We start from the raw sequence: 15,210 nt of genomic DNA, 5'->3' as shown, positions 1-15,210 counted from the left end.
CAAGTTTCAACAACAAAAATTACCAAAACCTATGAATATCCTAACCCTTCAAACTACCAAATGATGTGACAAAATCAATAATTTTTCTGCAAATAAAAATCTCAATTGGAATTCAATCTACCAATAGTGAGGAGAAATTGGGGGGAACCCAGTTGGAGGAAGAGGCAAAGAACATTGAATCTTGAAGAAAGAAAGGATCTTGATAAGAGTTTGTAGAAAGAGTGAAACTTGAATTTGAAAAAACGGAAAACAGGGTTAGGCATGTGCGAATGCGTGATTTCTTCTCCAAAACAAAGAGAAGAAGCTAAGGTATATGAGAGTGCTCTTCAAATCCAAGTTAATTTGAGGGTTTTTTCTTCCAGATCTCATCTTTGTCTTCAACCACCATTGTTACTGTCTTGCAGCCACTGTTCGTCGTTGTTGTTTGCCGTTGTACAACCACTGTTCATCTCGTTGTTGTTGTTGTCGTGCAGCCACCATTAATCGCCGCTGATGTTATTGTCGTGCAACCACTGTTAATCGTTGTCGTTGATGCTCATCAAGACAAAAGGAAAGCAAAACCTTATTTATCATTAAGTACAGAATAACAATGGAAGCAAAACCTAATTTAGGGCTAAATACCTATGTTGGGGTTTTAGCTTAAATAAGTGCTTATTCAAAAAAGCTCTTTTCACTTGCTGGGTATATTAAAAATCAATTTTAATGTTATTATTAAAATTATTATTTCAATTTAAATGATTCTGAAAAATGAAATATTAAAATACAAATTAAAAATAAATATAATGATGTGGCAAGGGACTGGTCAATTTTTGGGGTGCCATGTCATTAAAATAACTGACAAATGGCAAGGGACCATAAAAATTTCACGATATTAGAAAATGAGGGACCTAATAGTTGGCTTTTTTAGTTCGGGGACTAAAAAGTTAAAAATGTCAAAATAGGGGGACCAAAAGTGCATTTAAGCCTAAAATGAAAGGATTGAGAGTGGATTCCTTTCCTCAATGCTTTCGAGGTGGCTCAGCACCTTTATTGCAAGGGGTGCTCAACTCAAGCCAATTTCTATCGGATCATAGGCTTGAGTTCTATTCAACTGCTAATCATATTTGGGCCAAATGTGTACTTGCGATCTATGTTAATTAGAACGAGTATCGGGTTTTTTAGGCTGGTCTAGAATAGTCTCAACAAAACTTAGACTCTAATTTTAAGGTTAATTTCTTTTAAAGAGTTGGGAATCGATGTTTCTTTTAAAGAGTTGGGAATCGATGTTCTTTTCGTTCTGCATACTCCTTTAGCTCATCAAAGAATGTTGAATCTTGGATGAAGAAGTTGCTAATAAGCTATCAATAGCTCTTCCATCATCCTATCTAAAATCAAGTCCTTTGCTAAAGTGCTCAGTCATGCAATGCATCGTGAATACAAGAAGTCTCCCTTAATAAGGGATCTATAATATTTAGTGACAATGGTTAACAATATTCAATATCCATGAAAGAATAGCTCTTCCATCATCCTATCTAAAACCAAGTCCTTTGCTAAAGTGCTCAAAGGGCTTAGTCGTGCAATGCATCGTGAATACAAGAAGTCTCCCTTAGTAAGAGATCTACAATATTTAGTGACAATGGTTACCAATATTCAATGTCCATGAAAAGAGGGCATGTTTTTTTTTTTTGGTCAACACTACTGCCAATGTGAGCTTTTTTATTTTTTTGATAACAAGCCTCAGTGTCTCCGAACACTTTGCTCACGAATTAAACAGGTCGTTCCACTCTATTCGTTTCTTGGACAGATACCGAGCTCAATGCCTGGTCAATAACAGACGAATAGAGAAATAAAGTTGAACTTGCTATTAGGAGTGTCATGATGGGCGGCGATGCTAGGAACACTTTCATCTTTGTGAACGTCTCCTCACATTTGAATGTTCATTCAAATATCTCCATTTTATTTAACGTGGCCAATAAGTTGAAAGCCTTGTCACTTGCATAAAAAAAACAAGAGAGGACAATTAATTGCCTGGTTAGTTACTGAACCTCCTTGGCGTTGGAAAGGCTCCTCATGTCTATTATGGCTTGACATTTGTTTGGGTTTGCCTCTATGCCACTTTTTGTAATCATAAATCCATGAATTTGCCCGCTTGTACGCCAAATAAGCACTTGACCATATTAAGACACATGTTGTAGTTCTTAACATATCACATGATATTTTCCAAATCTGTTGCATGGTCCCCCTTCTAAAGTCTTCACTATCATGTCATCAATGTACATCGCCAGGTTGTGCCATATTTTCTTTAAGAACACTGCGTCCACGAGCCTCTGATAGGTGGCCAACGTTCTTAAGTCCAAAAGGCATGACATTGTAATAATAGTTACCATTATTGGACATGAATGATGTCTTGGGAACATCTATACAGTCAATCTTAATATGGTTATATCCTGAATAGGCATACAAGAAACTCAACGTTTATAACCTAAAGATCCGTAAACTCGGTTGTCTATGATGTGGAGATGATACATATCTTTTGGACATGCAACATTAAGGACAGTGAAATCAACACATATCCTCCACTTGTTTGACGCCTTTCTCACCAAGACCATGTTATCCAACCACGAAGGATGTTTGGTTTCTATTATGAAACCAACGCTTGTTAGCTTCTGAAGCTCTTATTCGATGGTTACTATCTTCTCCTCGCCAACCCTACACTTCTTTTGAGATACTGGTTTGACAAAGGAGTCTATGGCGAGACGATTACATACAACTCTAGTATCTATACTGGGCATATCTGAAGGCGGCCAGGAAAACAAATTGGTGTTCTTACTGAGTAGGACGATCAAATCCTCCTCTTTATTGACCAACTTAGTGACTTGTGATGTAGAGGCATAATCTATACCTCTTTCAAATTTTCTGTTGGGATAAGCCTTTCATTGTTTGCCTCTAACTTGGGGTACCATCTTGTTGTATCAATGTCATCCTTTCTTACACGTGAGGCGATGGGTTCTCGTTTTTTCTATACTACTCGGGTAAGATTCTGGGCCGAACGCCCGATCCCTTTGACTGTACCCACATGCTAGTCAGGTAATGGATATTTGAGGCTTAAATGAAGCGTGGGCAAGACCAACTCAAGAGGTTGGGGGCGAGCCTTCCTAGAATAGCATTGTAAGGGGATGTGGCGTCTACTTCAAGATACTTCACTTAGATGGTTTTGATGCTTACCCCAATGTTTTTTCTTGCGTGATATTAGGGGTGGCAAAACGGGCCGTGGCCCGTCGGTTCGGCCCGCGCACCCGCCAAAAAATGACGGGTTGGGTTGGGATTTTAGGCCCGCCGCTTGCCAAAGCTCGCCCCGCCAAAATCCGCCGCCCGCCATACCCGCCCCGCCAAAGCCCGCCGCCCGCCCCTCCTCCAAAACTCACTCTTTTTTAGTTAATTCTAGTAATTGCAATTCTTGATGGTTTATTTTATACATTTATTTATAAATATATGTAATATTTTTTTAAGTAAATTTGTTAAAAAGTTGTTTTTATAAAAAATTGTTTTAAAAAATAAGTGAAAAGTTTAATTAAAAGGTAAAAAAAAAAACTATTAATCTATTAAAAATAATATAAATAAAAATAGCTGGGTAAGCCCGCCGCCCGCCAACCTGCCATCTTGGCGGGGCGGGCATGACTTTTATGCCCAATTTATTTGGCGGGCATGCCCGCCCCACTCATTTTTTGGCGGGCATAAGGCGGGGCAGGCAGCCCTTTTTGCCACCCCTACGTGATATGGCCCTTGCCCCGCACCTGCTCGCTTGAAAGACCAACCAAGGATCCTTGGAAAGATCTAATGCCATTGGGATCAAGTTGGAGCCCCTAAAAGGCGCTTAACAATAAGATGTCTATTGAGCTGCCAAGGTCGACCAATACTCGTTTCACATCCCAATCGGCATACTAAATTGTGATGACCATGGGTTATTGCGGGGATACAACACCAATTGCATCTTTTATCGAAAAGGTAATTTTTGGTTCTCAGTCCCTGCCTGAGGTTATGAAAGCTTCAAGGGGTGTGAAGTTCGCTATTAACACTTATCGAGCGTACCTTTTTCCCGGAGGAGCTGGATTATCCCCCAACTAAACCTCCAGCGATTATGTTGTTAATCTTCTCGGAATTTTATTTGAACATTCTAGTGAGAAGATGATGAAAGCAACAATGAGTAAATGGTGTGTGTGACCCAACTTAGTTTTATCAAGGCCCTATGATGGACATTAATTGTACTTGTTAAAAGTACAAATGCGTGACAACCCCTAATGATTAAGGGATGTCAGACGCTTTAAGTTATTGTGAGGTTAATAGCTAACTCACAAGGGGTGAGAAACTCCTATATTTGTGTATCTATGTGTTATAGTTAGTTATGTTCTCTATCGTAATATTGGGGTATTTATAGTCACCCAAGACCTAGATCTAAGATTTCTTAAAGTATATTAATCAATTCTAGAATAAGTAGTTGATTTTCTAAAATTCGGGGAGCGCAGTTAATTCTCACAACTCTATATGCATCGTTTGTTGATCCAATACCCATATTCGCACGATCAACGTTATGAGCAGATGCATGAAAGATTCGAATGATGTATTTGAGAAAAGAGCGTCCTATCCAAAGGAAGGATGCTCAAACCAACAGAAAAAATAATCTAGAAAAGACGATGGACGAAACATAAATTTTCATTGCGATCCTATAACCTTTTTCGATTACACCACTACAATTTTCACTATCAATTTGAAGATCTAGTAAGTAAGACAAAATCAAATATGAAGTCCTTTTTAGTAAATCTTAAAAATCAAAAGGGTAAAAAAATTATGAAAAATTATAAAATAGAAAGATAAAAAAATTTAATTTTAAAAATTAAAAATTAAAAAAATTAAAATCCTCAAAATAAAACATGAAAAATGCATTTAATAGAAAAAAGGAGAAAAAAAAATCAGAAGGAAAATTGAGCAGTACTGTGATTTAGCTTTGAACTTTTGAAGAAGAAATTGAGGTTAGAACGACAAAGGAAGAGCATGGAGTCACTAGACAGAATCTCAAGCGTCGACAAAATTTTGGATCTACTTTCCACAGTCGGCTACGTCGACGCCACAGGTTCCGATGCACCACCGTCGCAGAAAATCGCCGCCGGCCTCTCTTGGATCATCACCGCCCTCAACCCTAACTCCAACACAATGTACGTTATCTCATTCCTCTCAATCAATCAATTGATTAGGGTTTCTATTCTTCACCTCTCGTTTTCTTTATTCAACTTGCAGACACGATGAAAACAACACACAGTACATAGAAGAATCTCTAAAATTGATAGAATGTCCGTACCCTCTTCAACAAACTCATATTCAAAATTGTGACGCTGATGCTCTTTTTCCTGTTATTCATTGGATTACTTCACGTCTAAGATCAACACAAGAACAATGTGTCAGTGAGGTGTTGAATTGAACTCTTGCATTTTCAGTTTTGATCTATGAAGCACGGTCGCCGATATTGACACGTCTGACCGATAGTAATTTGAAAAAAAATGAATAAATTAAACTAAATTACAAGTGTCAGTTTCGGACACCGACACTGACACAAACACATATTTTTTCGGAAGTGTAGATGCTATAGAGATTTTGATTTTGATTTCTGTGAGTAGTTTCATAAAATGAATGGATTGATTGCCTTATATGTTTTGTGCAGTGCTGATTTTTGGTATGCCATGAACCGTAGGTATGTCATGATGAAGAAACTATTGAAGAAAAGGACGAGCTTAAAACTACTTCGATAAAGTTGGATGAACTGGTTTGTGAGATCAATTATCATTTCTACTTGATTTATTTGACTTTGGTGTTTAGATTTTTTTCTTATTTGGCCGTTCTACAGAATCAGCGGAAGACGAATGTTGTGGAGCAGTTAGATGAGTTGAGAGTGAGAATCAATAAGAAAGGTGCTGATTCTGCAGTTCAGAAGTTGTATCCTTTAATCATGTCTATGAAGGTGAATCATTATTACTATTATTGTTGTTTTCAGTAATTTTAAGATTCAATTTTTCGAGCCAACTGAAAATGCAGGTGATTTAATTATTTTTTTTTAGTTATTGTTTGCACTAAAACTGAATGTTATGTGTTGCTTAAGCTATTTACTTTTAGTTTAGGATCTTGAAAGGAAGGAAACCAGCTTTCTGTTCAACCGTGATGCTAAGCATTCAGAACTTCAGGCCGAGATTAGTGAATTAGAGAGGAAAATAGCAAGTGACTATGATAGCCAGTGCCTTAATGATGAGCTTCATCATTCTTTAAGTGAATTACTTGAAAGTGTTGATTTGATGAAAAAGGTAAGATAGTTTTAATAAATGGACTTACTTTCCTTTATTTTCTATTCTCATTTTTGGACACATAAGGGTGTTAAACTGTGGATGCAGTTACCCAAAATGCAAATAAATACGATTGCATAATTCTTTCAAACTGCACTATTGCAGTAACAATTGGAAATTTTGGATTTAGAACCATGAACCTCCTTTGAATAGTTTTGATACTTCTTTATTCCATTGTTTCAATTACTATAAGCTTCATATTTTTTCCCTTTCTGATAGGAACTTGCTGTTAGACTAAGGGATGTAGTGGCAGTAAGGCGACAGATTGACGATCTGCCATGCCAATCAGAAATCGTCCAGTACGTTGGCTTCTTTCACCTTTCACTCATTCATGATTCCTATTGTCTTTATGCTATGGAATACTCTTCCGGGAAGGAGATTAAGTTTGTCCTTTACCTGGTTCTAATTAGGTGCAACTAAAACACATCCACAATATTTTCTTTCAAATTTCTTCTACACATGTTTCCCACACCCTGACGCTTTTCACATTATTTTAAATGGGGTTGAATACATGCAGTACCTGATTCCAATTTTGTGCTATTAGCGCTCACTTTCAACTTGAGGCGTATAAAATAAAAACTAAGTAAATATGTCCACTAATCATTTTTATACTAGTCTATATTTTTAATTCCCACCTCAACTATCTATGACAGTTTGATTATTGGATAGAAAGAGACCCATTATGATTAAAATTAAAATTTAACAGAAAGAAAGCACATCCCTGATTAATCTTACATTTCATGTAATTGGATAGTAAATTTTCTTTTTCATATCTATTACCTTTATCTATCCCTACAAGTCTCTAAAATATTTGTATTCACGTTGGAGTTATCTTCCCGGTACAAATGTATACTTGAGTATTATAGATTATGTATGGGGAGATATAGAATATGTATAGGGATTTTTTTTTTGAAGAATAATTAAAGGGATGGTACATGGATCGGGTGAAAGCAATAGCATGCATGTATGCTGGGATGGGTTTGATAAGAATGTGGAACCTGCTTGTCTGGAATATTTATTGGACATTTTTCATTCGTGTTTATGTAGGTATGAACATCGGCTCTCAGAACTGTATGCTCAAATCCAGGTTCGTAAATTCTTTTGATAGAATGAGTTTTTGCAAGGGAGAGAAAAGTGAAAAAGTTTTGCTGAGGAAATGATGTTGTTTACTGTTAAATCTGCCACTGTACAGGGAAAGCATCGACAGACTCGCAAATATTATTCTACCTACAATGCTCTGTTGGAAATAAAAGAATTGATGTTAAAGGAAACATCTTTATTGAATTCGATCATTTCACAGGTATTCATCAGAGAATTGCAGCATGCTGTAAATTTTATTTTGACATTTTCCTTATGATTTTGTTTATTGTCGATTCCCCTCCACCATATTGCAGTTTCAAGAGGCCTTTAGCAGTGCTGATGGTCGTGTAAAACTTGTTCATTCTATGGAAGGAATTGTCAAGGGAAGTCAACAGGTAATGCAATTTTTGCATGCGTAAATAATCAACTTGGAAGAGTTAACTGCAGCTCTTGAGGTGTTGTGTTGATTTATCTTTAGATTTCTAAAAACATTGAAAAAAAAATATTGGGGATTGTGCGTCTGTACCATTCACATGTGTCTAAATATATATTACTAAGTGTTGGTATTAAATACCCAATGATTCAATCTTTATTACAACAACCAAGCCTTATCTCACTAAGTGGGATTGACTACATGGATCAACTTTCGTCATAATGTTTTATCCAAGACCATGGTTCTATCCAGATGATCCAAATCTTATATTTTCTGTTTGCTATTGTGGACATTACCATTTAAGTAGAAATGTTTGTTATTTTTCTTTTTATCATCATTTAAGTAGAAATGTTTGTGATTTTTCTTTTTAGCATAAGTACCGATGTGCTTTCAATGAATGTGCCTTCTGTGATTAAGACTTTTAGCTGCTGGATATGTGTACAGAAACTGGAAAAGGTTCAACTAGGGCTTCAAGAAGAAGAGAGAAACCGTAATGACCTTAAGGGTAAATATGCTGCAGCAATCGGTGAGCAAAAGCACTGCTATTCTTTGATGAAAGCTTTTCAGGTATGCTATTTCCAGTTATAGAATATTTCCCCCCTTAGTGGAAGAAGAGTTTCAGCATTTTTGGTGCCAAATTTTCGTAGGTCCATGGGACCTCCCACTTCATGATTAATAGTTATCCATCTTCTTTCTGTATGAAATCCTTGGTATCTATGAAGCCCACATACTTCAAAAATGGAGAAATATCAATGTACGATACCAAAACGCATTCGATACTTCCCAATACCTACTCATAAAGTATTCAAATCTTTTTGAAAGTATTTTTACCTATACTTTTTTGAAATTATTCAATGTTGCTAAAATATGCAGACCAATTTAGCATAGGTTTGATCTTCATGGGAACCTTTTCCCTCACTTCTCCTTCATATCCATAAATTGTACTATGATTTCAAATAAACTAAATCAAGATGAGCTAAATAAGCTCATTTAGGAAGCAAAGCCAATTTTGTTCTTTGTACTGTAATCATTCTTATTGGCTTTAAATATTAACTTTTTCTTATCAAATATTTTCTTTAATGACCAGGAAAAATGTTCCAAGGAGAAGTTACAGTGTTAGAGTTCCAGATGAAAATTGCTGACATTTATGTGGTTTAGTCGTGACTCGTGTGTATTATATGCATCCCAGTCAATGCGGATAGATAGCCACAAACTCACAATACCATGGTCATGGGTTAAGAATATAATCTGCAGTTTATAAACTGATGCTCGAGCTGCGGTTATGATGATTCACATTTGTTGTTTGCCATTAACATGTTCTATTTAGCCATTACATTAAACCTTTTAATGCTTGGGTTTTGTACAGTTTTTCCTGGAACTTGAGATCATTCCAATGCCCCAAAGGACGAGCATTCTTCAACGATATTTTACTATTTTCTAATGTTTGAAAATTCTTATTTTTGTAACACGAAAGATTTACTTCAGATTAATCACATAAGATTGTTCTTTAACTAATAATAATACTAATAATACTAATAATAATAATACTAATAATAATACTAATAATAATAATACTAATAATAATACTAATAATAATAATACTAATAATAATACTAATAATAATACTAATAATAATAATACTAATAATAATAATACTAATAATAATACTAATAATAATACTAATAATAATAATAATACTAATAATAATACTAATAATACTACTAATAATAATAATAATACTAATAATAATACTAATAATACTAATAATAATACTAATAATACTAATAATAATACTAATAATACTAATAATAATAATACTAATAATACTAATACTAATAATACTAATACTAATAATACTAATAATAATACTAATAATACTAATAATAATAATAATAATAATAATAATACTAATAATAATACTAATACTAATAATAATAATAATAATAATAATACTAATAATAATACTAATAATAATACTAATAATAATAATAATAATAATAATAATAATAATAATAATAATAATAATACTAATAATAATAATAATAATAATAATAATAATAATAATAATAATAATAATAATAATAATAATAATACTAATAATAATAATAATAATAATAATACTAATAATACTAATAATAATAATAATAATACTAATAATAATACTAATAATAATAATAATACTAATAATAATACTAATAATACTAATAATAATAATAATAATACTAATAATACTAATAATAATAATACTAATAATACTAATACTAATAATACTAATACTAATAATACTAATAATAATACTAATAATACTAATAATAATAATAATACTAATAATAATACTAATACTAATAATAATACTAATAATAATAATAATAATAATAATAATACTAATAATAATACTAATAATAATACTAATAATAATAATAATAATAATAATAATAATAATAATACTAATAATAATAATAATAATAATAATAATAATAATAATAATAATAATAATAATAATACTAATAATAATAATACTAATAATACTAATAATAATAATAATACTAATAATAATAATAATAATACTAATAATAATAATAATAATAATACTAATAATAATAATAATACTAATAATAATAATAATAATAATACTAATAATAATAATAATAATAATACTAATAATAATAATACTAATAATAATAATAATACTAATAATAATAATAATAATACTAATAATAATAATAATAATACTAATAATAATAATACTAATAATAATAATACTAATAATACTAATAATAATAATAATAATAATAATAATAATAATAATAATAATAATAATAATAATAATAATAATAATACTAATAATAATAATAATAATAATAATAATAATAATAATAATAATAATAATAATAATAATAATAATAATAATAATAATAATAATAATAATAATAATAATAATAATAATAATACTAATAATACTAATAATAATAATAATAATAATAATAATAATAATAATAATACTAATAATAATACTAATAATAATAATACTAATAATACTAATAATAATAATAATAATAATAATACTAATAATACTAAATCCTTTTTTCGAGAGAGCGATTTCCGGCACACCGAGCGATTTCCGGCGTGTAAATCTAGGGTTCCTTTTTTCAACCTCCATCGTGTGTGGCGTAGCTCCGGTCAGGTTTAAAGTCCTAGCCTTCGGGTTTAGGGACCAACCGGGGACAACGCTGTGCTAAGGTGTGGGTTTTTTCATTTTTTCGGCCATGACGCGGGGTAGAGGAAGGCCAAAGAAGCAGGTTTCACCTTCCCCGACGACTCCCCAGAACCCGGGGAAAACGGATACTAGCGGAGCTTCAGCGAGTGTGAAAACCACTTTGGAAGAGGCAACATCAGAGGCATCAGAAGAGGAGAAAATTGCACAGATACTTGTTCAAAACCCCACACTGACTCAATCTGTGGGTGAAGGGAACACAAATAAGCTTTGGGTGGATGTGATAAGTGGAAATAGATTACCTACAAATGGGCTTGCCATCCAATTTAATGCCCCAAAAATCATTGAGGGAGAAATGGAAGTCGAAATAGAGGAGGCGGATGTTGAGTCTGAGATACGTTACTGGGATTCTACGCTAATCATGTATGCGTTGGGAAAGAATCTAAGCATGAACGCAGTAAAGAACTTTATGATTAAGTTCTGGAATTTCGTCTCCCTCCCAAGCATTTACTATCATGAGGAAGGCTATTTCCTTTTGAAATTCCAATCCACTGATGACAGGGACCAAGTTCAGATGAAAGGCCCCTACACGATCCATGGGGTTCCTATGGTTTTGAGGGAATGGAACCATGAGTTTGATTTTAAACGCGATATGTTACGTACTCTGCCGATTTGGGTCAAACTACCAAATTTACCTCTTCACCTTTGGGGGGCAAGGAGTTTGGGAAAAATTGGAAGTGTATTAGGAACCCCGGTATGCACAGACGAATGCACGGCAAATAAGCTACGCATATCCTATGCTCGGATCCTGGTGGAGATTGACATCACTGCCAAGCAGAAAGATAGCATAACTATTAGAGATACTAGTGGAAGGAAGCTTACTCAGCCCATCGAATATGAATGGAAGCCCAAATTTTGTGAAAGTTGCAAGAAAACAGGCCATTCATGTGAGGAAGAAAAGAACAAAGTTGTGAAGATATGGCAACCTAAGAAAGAGCCGGCGAAAAAACCTGAAACGAGGGAGCATGTAGATGAACCTGAAACCTCTCAAACCTGGAACCAAGTCAACAAAGGAAAAAAAGGTAAGATGCCCTTAAACACCCCTGGTCTAAATGATGGCGATATACTGATATCCAATGAGTTTGCGTCACTCCGATTTGTGAATGAGTTGGGAGTGAACTATGACCCACCAATATGATCGTTTCATGGAACGTGAGGGGAATAAATAATGTAGGGAAGTGCAGAGAGGTTAGTTCCCGCCTGAAGAACCTGCATCCCAATATGGCTATTTTGCTTGAAACTAGAGTTAAGCCGAATAAAGCTGACATAATAAGGCGCTATTTGGGCTCCCACTGGTCCTACATGGACAACTACATCAACCATGCGAATGGCAGGATTTGGCTTCTCTTTGATGAGACAAAACTGAAGGTGGAAAGACAACACAGTACTGACCAATTGTTACATGTGGGGGTATATGACTTAACAGGCTCCCTTCAATTTTGGTGCACATGTATCTATGCCTGGAACACTTTAAATGATAGAAGAACTCTATGGAAAGATATCTGCCAGCTTAAGCCCTCTGTTAGTGAACCGTGGATGCTAATGGGGGATTTCAATAATGTTCTGAGTGCTGCTGATCGTGTGGGTGGTAGAGAGGTGACGGCATCTGAATTTGAGGACCTGGTTACCATGATGGAGGAACTTGATCTGTTTGAAAAAGAAAGTCAAGGGGACCATTTTACGTGGAATAACAAGCATTCAAATGGGATGATATACTCTCGGATCGACAGGGTGCTTGGGAATATACAATGGCAGCAGGTGAACATTGACACAAACCTTTATATCATGGAACCAGGGGTATCTGACCATTCCTTATTATGCCTAAAGAGTAGCATACATAACAGACCTTTGAAAAGACAATTTAAGTTCCCTAATGTGGTAACTCAGACTGAGGGCTTTTTGGATGCAGTTAAAGCTAACTGGGACCTTCCAATGGAAGGTGGAGCAATGTACACCTTTTGGAAAAAACTCCAACGACTGCAGCCCATTATCCGATTGCTTTGCAAATCTTTTAAAGGCATCCAGGGTCAAATAGAGGTAGCGCGGGCTGAGTTACAAAGTGCACAAGTCGAGTTACAACTGGACAGATTGAATGGTTCTAAGGTAGAGAAAGTTAAGAACTTTACTGATAAGGTGATCCATCTGAACAACATTGAGGAGCAGATGTTAGCCCAGCGTGCTAAAATAAACTGGATTCGGTTGGGAGATGGAAACAATAAGTTTTTTCATGCCACCCTTAAAGGAAAGAACAAGCAGACTAGGATTCAGTCCTTACAAACAAATTCTGGTGATGTTGTGACTGATCAACAAAGTATTAAGGAGGAAGTCATAAATTTCTACAGCAGTCTTGTAGGCACACCTGCGAAAAATCTTACAGGCATTGATTTAGAAGCAATGAGAAGGGGCCCCCAACTTAATAGCTACCAAATGGATCTGCTCACTGCCGATGTTTCTGATGAGGAAATTTTCAATTGTCTTAAATCCATGAAGGATCATACAGCCCCGGGGGGAGATGGGTATAATGCTAAGTTCTACAAGGTAGCTTGGGACATTATAAAAACTGATGCTTGCAGTGCTGTTCGTGAATTCTTTGAGAAGGAGAAAATGTATAAGGCTGTTAACAACACCATTGTAACAATCATCCCAAAGAAAAGCAATGCCTCAAAAATTCAGGACTATAGACCAATCTCTTGCTGTACCATTCTTTACAAGATTATTTCGAAGATTATGGCGTCGAGATTGGGAAAAGTGATTGGTTCCATTGTGCACCAAAGCCAAACAGCTTTTATTCCTGGAAATCATATTCAGGATAATGTTTTGTTGGCCTTCGAATTGATAAATGGTTATAGCAGAAAGAGTGGTCCCCCGAGGTGTATGATCCAAATGGATCTCCAAAAAGCCTACGACTCTATTGATTGGAATGCCCTGGAGACAATCCTTAGAGAAATGAGCTTTCCTCACAAGTTTATTAGGTGGGTGATGTTAACTATTAATACTGTCTCATACAGATATAAAGTTAACAATGAGCTGACTGATTTCCTAGTGGCCAAGAGAGGTCTCAGGCAAGGAGACCCTCTCTCCCCTATGCTCTTTGTCTTGGTGATGGATTATCTCCATCGGGTTTTACAGAAGATGAAGGAGAATCCCAACTTCAAATTCCACACAAAGTGTAAGAAGCTGGGCATCATCAACCTAAGCTTTGCAGACGACCTTCTCCTCTTTGTCAGAGCAGAGGCTGCTCCTGTCAGGCTCTTGATGCAAACTTTCACCAATTTCTCCTCTTCTACAGGGCTCTCAGCAAACATGCAAAAATGTATGATATACTATGGCAATGTGCTGCAAGATACCAAGAACACGCTGGCTCAAATAACCAATTTTAAGGAAGGAACATTACCATTTAGATACCTTGGCATTCCTTTATCCAGTAAAAAGCTATCTGTGGCAAATTGTATGGTGATGGTAGAAAGGATGACTGGAAAAATTAGGAACTGGACTAGCAGGTTGTTGAGCCATGCAGGTAGATTGCAGCTTGTCAAAAGTGTCTTGTTTGCAATTACCAATTATTGGTTCCAATGTGTGCCCTTGCCCATGAAGGTGATTCAACATGCTGAAGCTGTCTGTAGATCTTTTCTTTGGTCTGGAAGTGACAAGATTACTAGGAAATCCCCGGTTTCGTGGGGGCAAACCTGTAGCCCTATGAAGGTTGGAGGTCTGAATATAATTGATCTGAAGGTGTGGAGAAAAGTGAGTCTGCTGAAAATGCTATGGAACCTCAGTGGCAAATCGGACAGCCTGTGGATAAAGTGGATACACTGCTATTATGTTAAGAATATGTCCATCATGACCGTCCCTGTCAAATCCTCATGTTCGTGGATTCTTAAAGCAATCCTTAACCAAAGACAAGCTGCTGTGAATCTCCCTTGTTGGAACTCGATGTTGCAGCAACGTAAATATAACACCAGAATTATTTACTATAAGTTACTGCAAGTGCTTCCTGTGGTGCAGTGGCATAGGTTGTTTGACAAGAACCTTGCTAGGCCAAAAGCCCAGTTCATCCT

General features: G+C 35.0%; 1 protein-coding gene across 1 annotated transcript; it reads left to right on the top strand.

Annotated features, from left to right (window-relative positions):
* The first annotated feature begins 4,946 nt into the window (after positions 1–4,946).
* LOC131655092 (uncharacterized) lies at positions 4,947–9,373 on the top strand. The gene is made up of 11 exons (XM_058924995.1): positions 4,947–5,189; positions 5,272–5,440; positions 5,723–5,794; positions 5,876–5,989; positions 6,147–6,326; positions 6,585–6,664; positions 7,413–7,452; positions 7,558–7,665; positions 7,760–7,840; positions 8,323–8,445; positions 8,966–9,373. Exons 1-11 carry the CDS (start codon positions 5,029–5,031, stop codon positions 8,996–8,998), a joined length of 1,161 nt encoding a protein of 386 aa, XP_058780978.1. The 5' UTR covers positions 4,947–5,028; the 3' UTR covers positions 8,999–9,373.
* Positions 9,374–15,210: the final 5,837 nt, after the last annotated feature.

Source organism: Vicia villosa, linkage group LG3, assembly GCF_029867415.1.
Source record: "Vicia villosa cultivar HV-30 ecotype Madison, WI linkage group LG3, Vvil1.0, whole genome shotgun sequence".
Classification (NCBI taxonomy): Eukaryota; Viridiplantae; Streptophyta; class Magnoliopsida; order Fabales; family Fabaceae; genus Vicia; species Vicia villosa.
Note: the sequence above shows the minus strand (reverse complement) of the source record. Positions and strands in the feature narration are given on the sequence as shown.

What these genes read in the sequence shown, in the direction of transcription:
- LOC131655092 (XM_058924995.1), top strand. Translation starts at nt 5,029, where the DNA reads ATGGAGTCACTAGACAGAATCTCAAGCGTCGACAAAATTTTGGATCTA. An exon ending in GTGTTGATTTGATGAAAAAG is followed by an intron (nt 6,327 to 6,584) that starts GTAAGATAGTTT and finishes CCTTTCTGATAG; the next exon opens with GAACTTGCTGTTAGACTAAG. An exon ending in CTTTGATGAAAGCTTTTCAG is followed by an intron (nt 8,446 to 8,965) that starts GTATGCTATTTC and finishes TTTAATGACCAG; the next exon opens with GAAAAATGTTCCAAGGAGAA.